Genomic DNA, 15,904 nt, shown 5'->3' on the forward strand with positions numbered 1-15,904 from the left:
TTGCTCAGAATCCCTTGCCTGACAGTGGTGTGCTAAAGGACCCAATCGCTCAAGCACAGTATCTGCAGTCCAGGCCTTCTAACACCCAGGAATCCCAGACAAACATACTGCAGCTGTCATCTCAGCCTCCTTGTTCCTTCTTTCTCCCTGTAAATCAACAACCAACTCATATTAAGGGTATATACTTTGAGAGACACCATCACTGTGAGCCAGCAGCAGGTGGGCATAATATCTGCTGTGTGATTCATCTTTCCTTTTTCCCCCTCCTAGAAACAGATGGGTGGAGCACCTACTACAGCCTGGTAGGATTAAAAATTTACAACCAACCACATCTCCTGAAATCATCCACCTGTCTCAGAGATCTAAGAGGCACTAGGACAGCTACATTCAAGTACCTTTTGTAACATGCAGGTAGACAACGACCTGTATAAACTGGATCAAAACACACCAGCACAAGAACTCAATCCTTCATCTTAGCTTCCTTCAGAGAAAATCAGTTCTTAACTACTCAGCAGTCTACTGCCATACTCTACAACAGCCATTTCATTACTCAGTGAAGAGGCCTACAATACATATCACAAATATGCATTGTTTCCATACCACTAATGAATACAGATTCTCTCAGTATAACAAAGGGTTACATTTTTCAGTTAGTGAAATTAAAAGATAAAATTGTAAACCTTTAAGGACAGCTAAGAAGATTGCACAAAATTTATTACAGTGTTTGGGAAGCAATAAAAATTTGAAGAAAAAGTATTATTTTTAAAAGGCAGGATAGATGAATGATTAAAATCTCCTCTGGCTAAACATGCAAGAGAAAACTATTTCATGAAATTGCAAGACAAACCTCCTTGGGTTCCAACAGGAAGAAGTACATTTGTCTGAACCAAAACTCAGTTGTGCGACAAGTAAAGCAATTTACAAAAAGATCAGAAAAAATGACAATGACTATTGTTCTGATCTGAGATAGGAAATTTAGTTCCAGTGTATGAGAGCAGGATCAATTAACCTTCCTGAGCACTTCTGACCCTGAGAGAGAGCCAGGTTTGCAATGTGCAAGTTACAGCAGTGATTCTGACCAAACCTCTTCCAAATGCCAAGGGCACTGCACCAGCCCTTCCTCGTGGGTGCACCCCGAAGCCAGAGCACAGCACACTGCTGGGCCACACACACAGTGATGCACCAGGGAGCAAATGGTGTGTACAGAGTTCAGCACAAAGGGCACAGCCAGATCACACTTACTTGATTCCCTGGAAAAGAGAACCACCTTGGAGCAGCTGAAAATTATTTCTTAATGATGAGAAGCTCGACAAGGTATTTTGAGAAGTCACTTACCAGACATGAATTGCTGTATATAAACAGCAAACGAAGCCTTGCAAACCTACCAAAACACTCCAGACAAATATTTAGCTCATGCAACAGAGAAAACACAACACAGGTCATGACCTTAGCTCTTGTTTCAGTATTCATACTCTGCTTTTTTCTAACTGCCAGCATTTTACTACCTTGTTCTGTCTGGAGGTTTTGTTAGGGTTTCTTGGGGGGTTGAGTTGTGTTGGGTTTGCTTAGAAAACACTAAGTCTTGACTTTTTTTTCCCATCCTTCTATTTTTCAATATTATCTAAAGAAGCTCTTCCTTCGGCACACAGCATTCAAAACTACAAGGACAAGAGGCAGCAGCTCCAGCAACCAGCAGCAGCGAGCTGAGGTGCCTTCATCGACTTCACAAAAAACAAGAGGGATGATGTTTCACAGACATCTTCTGATGAACGGTTATAAAAACAGCCCAGCAGGTATCACACAACATTTGTACCAGGCAAAAACAACTCTTACACATTTAAGAAAAGCATAATGCATAATATTTTAAATATACTGGTAAGTAGTTACGAATAAAATATCTTTTTTCTTTAAACTATCTTCATCTTCTTAATTAGCAACTCTTAAATTACTGCAACATACAGGTAACTAAATCTCCCCACTGGCACAAAGTCTGTGCCAAGAGCTTTCCTACAGCTACCTTGGGTTTTGTAATTACAAATATACAAATATTCCTTCTCGGGTAATGCTGGGGAGTAAGACAAGGCAGCACATGAACATCCCACCGAGGCTTTCAGGAAATCACAATCTGAACACGACGCATTGATTCACAGAGGGCTACAACTTGTACTGTTCCAGTAAGGGCAAACAATGACAGAGCATCCATACTGGCCTGCACAAGCAACTTGCCAGTAGGACAGTGACCACTTCAGTGGCTATAACCATGACACCCACCCATTGCTTCAACAACTCCCACTGAATCCACTCATCCCAATGAATGCCAATAAATTTTTTATTCTACAACACAGTTAATCATATTCCATAATCTGGCTGCCCACAGAGGCACAGAGTCCCCATCCTTGGAAAGACCCAAAATTTGACTGGACACCACTGTAGACAGCCAGCTGTAGCTGGCCCTGTTTAAACAGAGGAGCTGGACTAGATGATCCCTAGAGGTTCCTGCCAACCTCAAGAATTCTGTGGTTTTGTGAAATACACAAATTGAGGACTGTGTACACATACAGCATGAAGTAATTTTGATTAAGTTTTTGAATGAAGTGTTCTGCTTAAATTCCTCTGTCCACACAGGTTTGGAAACAGGAGAGAAAAATGACTCACTGTTCTGTTGGAAGTACCATGAGGGCACTCCAAGCTATGAGCCCTCTTGCCAGACTGACAGAAATAAAATCAGTGCTGGGAATGCTACTCACGTGGCTTGAAGTATTAAAACACCTGAAGACTTCTAGTAGGGATACCATTACAGCTCATACAGCCATGCAAGTTCAGTTAGGAAATTCAGCTCATGTCCATAGCAAATGAAATTTAAACTAAACTTCTGGATTATCCCAAAGCCCTTCTCTATGTATACAAAATCTTCCAAAAATCAAAATTGATTCTCGTGGTTTGGGAGAAAGGCTTTGGAATAATCCATAAAATTGAGTTATAATATATATACAAATGTATATATTTGTCTGTATATGTACATATATTAATGACATATTTAGAATCCCACTTTTATTTACAGAGTAGTGAAAGATGTTCTGATAAAATATGAAAACTGTGATCACAGGAGCCTATGGCCAGGAACAACAGTGAGGGAGACCAATAACAGTAAGCACAAAACAACGTTAAAAAAACAGTACTGAGATTCTTTGAACTCAAAATCAGAACCATCGCTGTTCAAAATACTATTAGGACTTGAAGGACTTCATCCTACCAGACACCAAAAAAAAAAAAAAATGCAGAAGTGGCATTCAGAAAAGAACAACCTTCTGGCACAAAGAATATTTCTGCTTCTTAGCACAGGAAACCCTTCACAGTCTTACAAGCTGGTGAGATGTATCAGTTTGAGTCTTGACTAGAATAACCCAAAGGGCACTGATGATGCAGAACATGACATGTTTCAGTACATTCTAGTCAGAAACAGACCAGACTGCACATACTTTTAGATCAAATAAAATAGGTAACATACTGATGCTAAAAATACACTTCTCACCCAAATCCCTCAAGGGATTTTTTCTTTGCTTTTCCAAATTTAACCATCAGGTACTCAAGCAAAAAACAGTAACTATTTCATCTAAGGAGAACAATTAAAAAAAAAAAAAAAAAAGTAAGTCCAAAGACATTACAGCTGATGACCTCAAAATTCTAGGTCTGCCCTGCACTATGTCACACACAACTATAGCTAGTCTTGAGGACAACTGAACTTATAAAATCATGTGGAAGAGTTCACCACATTTAAGATTTTCACCAGATCTACTGGTATATCACACAGAAGCTACCTAGCTCAAGAAGGAAAGAAAATTAGCTGAACTGCTAGGAAAAAATCTGAAGGATTGTCTATTAAAGATCTTTTCAATGCTTATGTTCCTATTGTATATTGTAAAATAAGTTTCATTTCAACAGTTCACTGTCTATATTCCAAATCCTTAACTAACGCTGTCACTAGAAACCTTCAATTAATGACAGTATTAATAGAGCTTTATGTAGCACAGATAATAGAACACATACATAACATAGCTAGATACCTCAAGTTTCATGCATTACTAGTAAAAAGCCCATTAATAAAGAATAATCCAATAAAAGCACTGTTTGTGATGGCATTCCTATACTTTTTAGTTTAAGTAAAAAGAGTCACCCTCCTAAATAAGTACTAAATGCTCAGGCTTCTAACATATTGCTGCAAGCTATAATGGTTATAACTGTTAATCCAATACACCTTTTATACAAACCCATAAACACACGAGTGGAAAAATAGCACAGATGTTCATCTCTAATGCAATTTCCATTCAATTTCCTAAGTGCAGTCCCTGTGTGCAAACTAGCTTAACGTTATGTTTAGCTTGCAAATTCTTTTAATAAATAATGAATGCAATAAAACTGGTAGATCAATGGCAAGCTGAGAAATTGTAAAAAAAAGAAAAAAGAAAAAAGCCTTTTGTGCTCACGCTGTTGCCGATTTCAAACTTTAATCCAGCGGCAGATCGATAATACTTTTTCTTTTTAACCCATCTCATAGATAGCAGATAGACTAGATGTAGGTTAAATGCTGTTACCAGATATCAATTTCCAGAAACTTGATAAGATCAGGCACAATTGCAATAGAACATTTTATACCTTAACATATCACCCAACAATATATGCTGCTAAACATCACACTTTCAGCCACCATACAGTAATAAAGCACTTATTTGGTTTGATTCTTACTTTTTGGGTGAAGCAGTTATTTGTAACTGAGACAAGAAAGGCTCTGACACAATATATTTTAATGAGCAAAATGGGCTCAGCAGGTCAAGATGTACTGACAAGGAAATATAATCTCCCCACGCTTGCTAGCAACAATAAACTTTATAGGCGCACACAAAACAACAACATAGCTGTGCTCCCAAAAAAAGAAAGGAAACACATTTGTGTTTTACAGGACTCGGATATTGGAACCTTCTGGGGCAGATATCAAAGTACGTTAGTTAAGAAGTATTGGTGTTTCTTACAGGTTGTAGAGTGGGGCAAGAAGGGAAACGCTATTACTAAGTCACTTTGGATAACCATGCTTCACCAAGAGGGAACAAAGATCAAAAGCCTGTAGCCCCAAGGGACAGTTGCAGTATCAAGCAGGATAAACCTAAATCACTAAGAATCATTACTAGCTAATGTACTTGTGCTGGGTAGTGCACGTTTAATTGTAACCAATAAACATCTTGCCTTAGCTCACACCAAAAGGAGCACGTCACAGGCAGCAGTAACTCTAAGTCTCCTCATTATGCTTGGTTTTGCTATTAGCACTATTTACATAAAGAATCACTACAATGCTGCCCTTCTGCCCATATACCGGGCTTCATTACGCTGATAATCACATGGAAGAACTCAGAAAGAAAGCAGATGGGAACTTTCTAGGTATTATAAAGCATGGATGGGGATGATTTTGTTCCTAACTTCAGAACACACAAAATTATAATTTCCGGAACAGGCACAGAAAAAGATTGAAGATTATAAATTCATCAAGAACAAGATCAGACTCCAAAATGTAGTACCTGAAAGTACCATACATGCAGAGTTCTTCCCAGAATAGGTTTATAAGCAAACATGTCCCACCCCTGACGAGAAGAGCTCTGATCCTGTGAAGGTTTTCTAAGTTCTTTGCCCTTTTTCTGGCAAAATTCCACTGGCATGGAAGGGAGGTTCACCTCAGCAAAGTCACAACAGGGCCTTCACAGTCCAGATTTCAACACCTTTTTAATATTGATACTGACAAACAGCTCTTACATAACATCAATTCCAGCCTGGATGCATGAAATAAACAAGAAACAATTTTACAACATCTCAGAAGGCTCATTTTAAATATTTTCTGCCAAAATCACCAAGCTAGACAGATACTAGCTTCTCACTCTAAGGTCACAGCCACACAAGACAGGATTTTCTAATTCAGTGGGTTTTGTAGTGCTCCTCAGTTCTACCCAAGCTGATTTTCACCTGCCTTTAAAACAAACGCACATGCACAAACAGAGGCTGTGTGTCCAACCATAGCCCCAGTGTGAGAATAATTTCCCATCCACAAAGCCAGTCACTTCTGGAGCCTGAGTATAATGCTGTTGCCACACATTGATATATTGGTGAAAGAAAGGCAAATATAACAATGCTAAAGCTCAAACTCATTTGAATAAACTGTGAATTTCTATTACATATATTGTTTCCTTTATCAAATTGGAACTACTGAAGCAAGAATACCAAGAATGCCAACATAAATCTAGATCTGTTACAGCCAGTTTCTCCAATTTATTCTCAGAATCCTTAATGACAAAAAGGCAAAGTTGTTCTGCTTGGAGGAGAGATTAGGAAAAAGAACACTCACCACGGCTTTTAACATTAAAGAGTCATAGAGATTAGGTTTAACAAAATGATTGAAGCAAGTCACAAAATACTCTTTTATCTTCTAAAGAAAAACAAGGAAGACCACAAGTGGGGTAATAAACACTAAAGAATAAAAGCAAATAAAAAAGTGTGTAGCCTACATGGGAAATAGATCTTCATTATTCATGGCAGAGCACTTTACACAGTCTTTTCCAGAATTTCAAACCCTTCCACCAAGACACATTCCAGCCTCTTATGATTTGCGTTCCACAGGTTTTGCTCCAAGATAATGGATACCAGACTAGAGATCAGAAATTAATGGTGAGCGACAAGGTATGCTAAGCAGCAACAGAAACACAGTAAACAAGAATTCCTACTTCAGACCTAACAGAGACTGAATCCAGACACATTTAAAATTATTAATAAGAATTAAAAAGGGAAGAAGAAAAAGCCTACTTCAGCCTGTAATCAATTTGGACACAATGATATGCTATTTATAGCAACACTTTTAACGTTTTTCTAGTCTTATATTATTTATTTGGATCATTCCTATTACAATGAAATATTAATGTTGAGAAAGTGGTTACTCTATTAAAATCTAAACATAGGATAGCTCCTTAATATTGATCTCCACTATTCTGGAATAATTAAGCAGTCTGTATGAAACTGTTTGCCTGACTTTGTGTTATAACATGATCAGAAGTTTAGCATCTTCCCCACAATGATGCCACAATTAAATTTATATCATGACCTATTCCTAAAGGCAATTTAGTTATTCCAACAGAAGGGGGAAAAGGGGATACCGCCACTTTAAAAGCTTCAATCTCTTTGACATTGCTGGCAGTGTATGGGAACATTAATGCATCTGTCATGATAACAAGCTAAGAATAACATCTAGACATCAAACCGAGCAGAGAATCCATCTGAAGTGATTCATTCAGATCTGTCTCATTGATTTATTAAACACAGGGCAACATCTGCAGCCTCACAGAGCCGCTTGGCAAAATTAATGCAAGATCAATTCAAATGGAAAAAAGTGCAAAAGAGATAAATCAAAACACAATTTGCATGCAGTTCCACAATCAGGCTTATTGGGTGCAAATGCTCAATTTCCCTCCCAAAGCAAATGAGTTTAAATGTTGTTTTATCTTTGCAGAATTGTGTGATTTGGAGTGACAGTGAAGAGTTCTGCAGGTTGAAATGGTGAAAAGGAAAAAAGGAGAAGAAATGCTTGCAAAGACCTTTTGAATATGCAACAAGAATATCATTAATACCTAATTGTTTAGCTTTTTTGTCTTTGCTACAAAAACACAGCATTTTTCAGTTGTAGAAGTCTCAGTAGAAAATTACATATGTATTATGCATATACACATGCAGGAAACATAGAAATACTCCATTTCAGAGGAAAAGCATGTTACACTTCAAATGGGGAGCTCTATTGCTATGAAAAAAAAGAAGGGAATTTGAATCAAGGCTTCTCCAGATTGAACATGCATCTCAAAAACATTCAAGTCTTTTAGTAGTTCTAAGCAAGCAAAGACTTTCAAGATATCCAACAAGAAAGAGAGATTTTTCCAAAAGTATAATTAATCTGTACAGAAAGTGGAAAAATTCCTTTCTGCATCTCCAGCAGAATCCACTGTTAGTGATATCTCTTAAGTGAGTCTCTTCTCTAAGAAAGAAAAGGAAACAGACAAATTCATCATTCATTTCAACATACTAGCACCTGCAAAATTCACAAATTTGCCCAAGTCTGAATGCATACTAAATATTTACTTAGGCAAAAGTTTATATAATCATATTCCCACATTTAAATCAGTATACAAGGAAGCTCTGAGCAGTGCTACATGACTGGCTTGCTTTAATTATAATCTTGACATCACTCTCCTAATAAAAGACAAAGTATTGCTGACTATAGGGTAGCTTTTAATAGCCAACATGACTAGACCCTCATTATCTCATAAAATGTTTGCATTTACTGCTTAAATTCATTTCTAAAGCCTCTTATTGTTTGTGAATAGCCACCGTAATAGAAAAATATTAGCTTAACTGGACACTTCAAATAAAAAATGAGCCATGTACTGGAACACTTTCTGTGAAGAAAACTGATATTCACTGAAAAAGGCAGACCAACACTATGCCTTTTCAGTGGCCAACAGCATCCATTAAATACAGAAGAAAATAGGTTCTGATCGTACGTGTATAATCCTAATTTTAAGGCATGATTTATTTACCATCTTAAAAACATTCTCACTACAGTTTTAGGATTCATTTTAAAATAAACATTATGCTTTACTACTAAAATTAAGCATAATTTAAGTAACCTTTTAAGGTACTGCAAATTACGAACTGGATTTGGTAAATAAGCTGTCCTTATTCTTGACTTGAGGATGCTGCCTGTAATGAAATGAACAGTTAGTTCCATTCTACAAACCTTGTTTCCAAATTAGATTACATGATGATGGCTAATGGCAATCACGGAACATTGTTTACACACGAATGAAAATTATACATGTACTTCTTAAAAAGATACAAAGGTCAAGGATGCCAGATATAGGTACCTCCTGTTACATACAGTGAGCAGAAACATACAAGAAACTTTCGCTTGCGGGTAGATTTTTCTGCAGCTCTTCTGAGCTCTGCATAAAAGCTCAAGTGAAAAGAATGCAACAGACTGAAAATAAGAGAAATTCTGCTGCTTAATTATATAATTGATAGTGCCTAGTCCAATTAACAACAATAATTGAAAGTATACACTAGCTTAAAAGATGCAGACTTTTAGTAGCCTACCAAGACTGAAAATGACAGCTAGCACTTCTTATTCCTTTTCTGGCAGCTCCCGGGTTTAATGTAGTATCGGTACGGTGTTCAGGCATATAGATACATCTTCATAAATTAAAAGAAATATGTATTACAAAAGCAACACTCAATATTCAGAGTTGAAAGTAACATTTGACTTGTGCGGTGGAACACACATATCGAAGGCTTTGCTTCTACAAGACCACGTTTTGTTAAGGCTTCACTTTCCAGGTACTGTGTAGCTGCAACAGTTCTACCACGCTTTGTAAGGTCACTATACAGAAAAAAATCAGATCACTGGAGTACTTAACTACTTTTATACAACATTTCTCCCCCATTAAGTATGGGCTGTTCAAGGAAAAAAAATCTGTAAATAAAAGGACATATTGAGCATGATGGAACACAAGTAATATCGTTATGTTACAATGCTTGAGAAAAGTTTCAGGCATGCTGATAACGCCATTGTGCATGACACCTAAAACCCTGAGTGCCCAGCACACTGATACCAGTCGGGTATTCAAACCAGCAGCACTTTCTGGAGTGACAGAAAGGCTGAGGGCTGTTTCAGTAAATGAGAAGCTTTAGCAAAGGCAAAGGGATCTGCTGCTTCTGAACGGGTAAAGGTACATAGTGTTTTCATAAGAGTTAGGGAGAGCTTGTGCTTATACACGTGCTGAATGCACTTTCTCAGCTGAGAGCTCTGACTCCCGATGTTTCTGCACTACTAGATTTCCTCTCAACAGTGCTCTTGCAGTATCTGCAGCCTTTGACCAGGTGTTCGTTTCCCCTGACTGCTCCTCTCAGACCCCCTCAGAGCATCACTGGGCTCCTCACTCGCAGCTCCCCCTGGACGCCCTTCTCAGGGGCTCCTTGCATTACTTATTCCCTGACCCCAGCACAGCCCTAAGTCTTTGTCAACAGATGGGGGAAAAAAACCCCGTGAAATACAAGTTTCACATGTTTAACATTTTGGCAATTCTGGACCTTAAACCATTGGTTGTAACAGACTAGAAATTATCAGATGGCATCTAAAGGCTGTATCGTCAAATTAGACCCTTTATTTCCCTAAGGGGAAACTTTGGCACAGTCACAGAAATTTAAATGACGTATTTCTGTAGCGGTCAGCTTCCACGCTAGCCGAGCTTCAGAAACATTTCGGAAAAGCATTTACATGTTAAATGTGTCCCTCCGTAATCTTACACTAATTTTATTCCAACACATCAGTCTCAGATTTTACTTATTGAAATAACGGTGTTGTAAGTCAGCAGTTGTGATGTCAGAGGTGCATGACACTGAAATAAGTAGGCAGCGGGAGAAGGTGTTACAGGAACAGAACACGTCACCTATTTGAAATAAACATATCCAGGAACTGACTGCAAGCATCTCAAAATATCACCTGTATTGTCAAATAATTTGAAACGAAACAAACGCTGCTGTCCAGGAAGGGCTGGCCGGTTTGCTCCTGCTCCCACTCACAGAGCTGTGCCGGATCAGGTCCCGAATTAGAACGTGCTTAATTAAGGTGCTACTAAAAAAAACACCCAACACGTTCAGCCCTGAGCAGTTAGGGGACGCAAACCCTTAAGTTACTAAATATTTGCATGCTGCCAGTCAGATACCGCACCCAAAGCTCCCCGAAACAACCTCTGCAAAGAAAGTTTTCCCGCCAGACAGAAAGCAGGAGCAGGCTGAGATTGCAATGTTCTGCAGAGGTACCTCACAACTGGTGAAGCAGTCAGTGTCCTCTCCAAACACCCTGCCTCACACCCCACCCCACGGCACGGCACTGGGTATTTCTACTAAGCCCCGAGGGAGTTTTTGTCTTTATTAGATCATTATCATGTCTAAAGGCAGCAGCTACGAGGTCACGGACCAGGATTATAACCCCAAGTACGAAGGACCCAGCAGGGATCTCCCATGAATACAACCCGCCCTGGACTCAGTGATTTCAACACGTCAGGGCAGGGGCTACGGCCACCCCAGACCTCTTCGCTGCATGACAGAATTACTCCGGAACGATCCCGAGCAACATGACCGCCCAACCGCCCCGGCGGGCATTAGCCGGCCTCGGGAGCGAGGATCCCGAGGAAAATGTAAATTTTCAGCGCAAGAAAAATAGCGGAGAAAACTTTGAGGTGTTTTGTTTTTTTTTTTTTAGGAGTGTATAGGAGAACTACGAGCGTTCCCTACCAGGGCAAAAGTTTGAAGCTCTGCGCGCAGAACCGCCCCACTGCTCGGCGGCCCGTCCGCCCCCAGGGGCTGGGAGAATGCCGTAAAGTTTTCCACGCCGGCACGCCGCGGGGCTGGGCTCCCTTCCCCTACCGGCTCAGCCGAACCTGAGCCCCCGTTCCCCAAGCGGCGCCCAGGCCCGGCCCGGGGCTCCTTCGCGCAAGGCAGCGGGTCGCCGCACAGCGCCCCGAGGGCCCCACTCCCTCCCACACACAGTGGACGTCCGCGGGGAAGTGACGGGACCCGGCACCCACCCCCGAGCACGGCTTTTTGTGGGCAGCCGGCCCCCAGCGGCCGCAGTCGAACGAAGCGGGCGGAAGACGATGAGCAAACTTTTGTGACTCACCTCGCGTTGGTACAGTCGTTGTACAAAGTTTCGAAGTCTTTTCTAGTGATGAGCTTGCAGCGGTTGACGCCGGGCTGGATGGCCCCCAGCCCCCGCAGGATGCGGACCTGCTCCACCGTGCACACCACCGGTGATATATCCAGCCGCTTCAGCTTGGTGTAGACCGTGTGCAGCCCTCCCACAAGGTGCTTCAGGAAGAGATCAAAAACCTGCGGCAGGCAGATCAGCTCCTGCCCCTCCACGAGGAACGAAGCTACCTTCACCCCATGCAGGTCGACCATCTTACACTCGTTGCCGCCGCCGCCCCCGCCGCCGCCGCCGCCGCCACCACTACTACTACTACCACCACCACCACTACTACTACTACTACTACTGCCGCCGCCGCCGCCCGCGCCGGCCCCACCGCTGCCGGCAGAGAGAAAACTATTGACGAGGCTGCTGGTGAGACGCGGGGACTCCGCGGGGCTGGAGTACAGAGGGTCCGCCCGGAACAAGCCCGCCGAGCCCCCCGCGCCGCCGCTGGAAGTTGCGGCGATCACGGGCGGTGCGGAGACAGCCATGGCTAGCCAGCCCGGCTCCCCGCCGCGGCTCGGCTCGGCTCAGCCCCGCGCCCCCGGCGCGCACTCTCGCCGTGCTCTTTGCGGTACTACTAAAAACAGCCGCGCGCCCGCCCTCCCACACGCAGCGGCCGCCGCCAGCCGCGCGCCCAGACCCCTCCCCAGCGCCGCCGGGGGTGGGGGGGGGAAAGAGTGACAGCACCCTCCAGCCAATGCGCCCAGCCCGCCGCCACCGCGGCCTCGGAGAGTGGCTGCCAGGCGGCGGAGGCGGGGCAGTGCCGACCGCAACACCTGGGCCGCGGGGCGGGATGTGGCTGGGCCGGGCCGGGTCAGGTCGAGTTGGGTTGAGGCTAGGCTAGGCTAGGCTAGGCTAGGCTAGGCTAGGCTAGGCTAGGCTAGGCTAGGCTATCGGCGGGTGTGTGAAGGGAGGCTTGGCCGGCTTTTGCCCTCCCGGAACTCTTTATCTGCGCCACAAGAGTGGGAAAGTTTCGGTGGGCCGGGAGGAGGTCCCGCGGGCGCGGCTCCGGTGCTCTGAGGGAGAGGGGTGCACGGCTGTGGCCGTCCCCTTTCGCAGGCAATTTGTGCGGTCACTGCGGTCCGCTACATTCCTCACTGTAAAAACACCTGCCACAGCTGCAAGAAATCGAGAGAGGTGGGGAGCTAGGGTTGCGGTGCACGTCTCCGTCAGGTAAATAACACATCCGATTTTCCACCGCTTTACCGAGGCCAAGAACGCGTGGTGACTCCTCTCCACGGCCCGGGGAGGCAGCGGCAGCAGCGCAAGCGGTGCAGGTCTAAAACAAACGGAGCCCCCCAGGCTAAGAGGAAGGAGCGTGTGCTGCGCAGGCAGGACGGAGGAAGTTCTGAGAGCCGTGCAAGTTGGTGAGCAGTCACAGGAGGCAAACTCCATTCTCGGGAGATCTTGCGTGTAATTGCTTGAAATCTCCAGATTCAGATGTAGCATCAATTGTGGTTTAGATATAATGGCATCAGTGCTCGCGCCTGACTGTAATGCAGCCCCCAGAAGCACCATATGGTCCCTCATTCAGCTGCATACAAGTAACACCCAGCAGTCCTGAGAAACGGGCAGATGTTACGTCTCCTTCACCTAAACCAGGACAGTTGACACAAGAACTGCTAAACTCTGCACATCCCTGCTCCCTGGACCCAAAAGATAGTCAAACTTATTTCACACAAAGGAGTTGAGTCTGACAGACACAACCAGCAGGAGCCAGGGCACACTGACTAGATTGGTTCTTTCTTTCCTTCTTTCTCCCAATGTACTTTAACCTCTTTTCCAAACCTCTTTCATCTGTATCAACATCTTTCGTGTTTGTTTCCACTTTTTTCCCCCCAATCTTCTTTTATCTTTCCTTCTTTCCTAGTTCTTTAACTTCTTCACTCCCCTTTCTTGTTTTCATTTAGCTTCCTCCTAAAGCATTCACTAAACAAAGAGCAGAAAAGTATAAACAAAACTTTTCAAGTGGATGTCAAGCAATACCATGAGAGCTTTTCAGCTGTTTCCATGTGTATGCCATCTTCCTTCCTTTTATTAAACTTGCTTATTTAGGCACCCTTTCTTCAAAGTTTAATGTTTTTGCATTATGAGTAATCCCATTTTAGATGAGGGCAGATGACTGTATGCTAACTAAGTTGCTATATTTGTTAAATTATGTAAATTACACACTGGAGGAACCTTACTTTCTCTCCATTGGTTATATATATATATACGTATATATATATTCTAAGAAGACTAAGCCAGTTGTTTTAGACCCCTAGCCTTGCTGCCTAAACCTAGAGCAGAATTTTTACATAAACTAGGTTTAAATGAATACCTTTCAGTAAGAATGCTTTCATTTCCTAAATTAGTCTGTGCCTCTTTCTAGGATCAGAAAAATTCAAAGCTCTGTGGGGCAGGGGCTATTTACTTTGGAAAAGTGTTTAGTACAATCAAGTCTTGGATTCAGCAGATATTTATATATACTGGAAATTACATAAATAACAAATAACTGACTTGAAATGGAAACTTTTGTGGGTTAATTTTCTGGATATAATTGCTAATAGATTTAATAAATCAGATGCAAACACTTCTCATTGGCTTTGCCCTTTTAGAGATTTTTTTTTTTGCTTTGCTTTGAGATTAATGTGACAATCAAATTCCGCTGTGAGAATTCTTTTTCCCTTTTGACTTTAATGTCTTCCATAAGTTAAACATATTTCTAAATAGAACTGAAATTTTGCAAGGCCAGGGGAAGCCTTGCGCATCAACACCCAGCAAGTTGGAGTGGCATGAAGCAATATAAAATCATAAAGGCTGTAGTAAAAACAGTACCCTTGAGAGGTGACTATCCATGGAGAGAACAACTGCTTCTAAACCAAGAAAATGCTCAAGGTTTGAGAATTAATATCAGGCACTTGTCTAGTTCAACTAAGCATATACAAATCAACTGTATCAATGAATGTTATTATTTCTCTGTAATTTTATCAAAGACAGGGCAAAGTTACTAACGTCTAACAATCATACAGTAATATCTTGTCAGTTATAAAGCATCCAGATGGTTTATTTGAACGAAGTCCAGCAGTATGCAATTTGGATGTGTGCAAACTAGTAAGACTCCCTATAGCTGAAATAAGTATTTTTGAACCTTTATTTTAAAATAGTTTCAGTATTGTTATTCCTTCTAGACTGGTGTGCAAAATGCTGTTTTCCTAACACTGGCAGCTATATTGGTGTATTGTATATTAGTCCCAGAGAACATTGATCTCGTTTGTACGGCAAAATGGCAGGCAAAGGTTCTATTATACTTGTTTGGTTTTGGTTTTATGATCCTTATATATGCTCTGTTGGAGGGAAATGTGAACGAACACTTTTCTGACACAGAAGAGAGGAAAGCCCCAGTCATTCCAGACAGGGCCAGTCAACAGTTCTGGAAGTTACTTACTGCCAGCTGGCATAAATGTGACTACTGGCTCACAGGGATGCAATGGAGAAAATGATGGGGACAAGGATAAAAAATAATGACAGCTTTTTCAGAGAAGCAGTAGGAGATAAATGAAAAAAAAAATGTTTCTAGAAAACTAGAAAGCTTTGGTTTATCTTGGTCTGCTGTAGCTAAGCAGAAGGCAGGACAATAAAACATGAATCCATAAATACTGCCACGTAAAGATGCCTGGTGGGTTTTTTTAATATTTTAGAATAAATAAATCTTTCTATAAACTTGATACAGATATGTCCAATGTGAGTAGATTAGAGGGGAAAATGCTAAGTGTTAGTGAAGAACTTGGATCTTCGTGAAAATAAATGGGAGGGACAAATGTGAATATAGACTTATGAGGGTCAGAGGTAACTGTGGCCCAAAATGCGGGATGAAATAATAACTGAGATGCCTTTACAATGCTCCCTATCATAACAAAATGAAACACCATTTAGCCACTGGTACTGCTAATTCTGAGTAAAAGCTTAAAAAAGGAAGAAAAAGCTTTTTTTTTTTCCTTTGCTAGTTTAAATACATTGGTTTACTTGGGTATATGTAACCATTATTATATTAATAAATGTAGGCCACTGACGTGAGAAAAGGAAGAGACTGAA

General features: G+C 41.7%; 1 protein-coding gene across 2 annotated transcripts in view; it reads right to left on the reverse strand.

Annotated features, from left to right (window-relative positions):
- DACH2 (dachshund family transcription factor 2) overlaps positions 1-12,318 on the reverse strand; it is a 273,962-nt gene extending 261,644 nt beyond the window's left edge. For both annotated transcript variants that reach the window (XM_054388431.1, XM_054388430.1), the window contains exon 1: positions 11,759-12,318. In XM_054388431.1, the coding sequence (XP_054244406.1) occupies positions 11,759-12,318 (560 nt within the window). The remainder of the gene's footprint in view (positions 1-11,758) is intronic.
- Positions 12,319-15,904: the final 3,586 nt, after the last annotated feature.

Source organism: Indicator indicator, chromosome 17, assembly GCF_027791375.1.
Source record: "Indicator indicator isolate 239-I01 chromosome 17, UM_Iind_1.1, whole genome shotgun sequence".
Taxonomy (NCBI): domain Eukaryota; kingdom Metazoa; phylum Chordata; class Aves; order Piciformes; family Indicatoridae; genus Indicator; species Indicator indicator.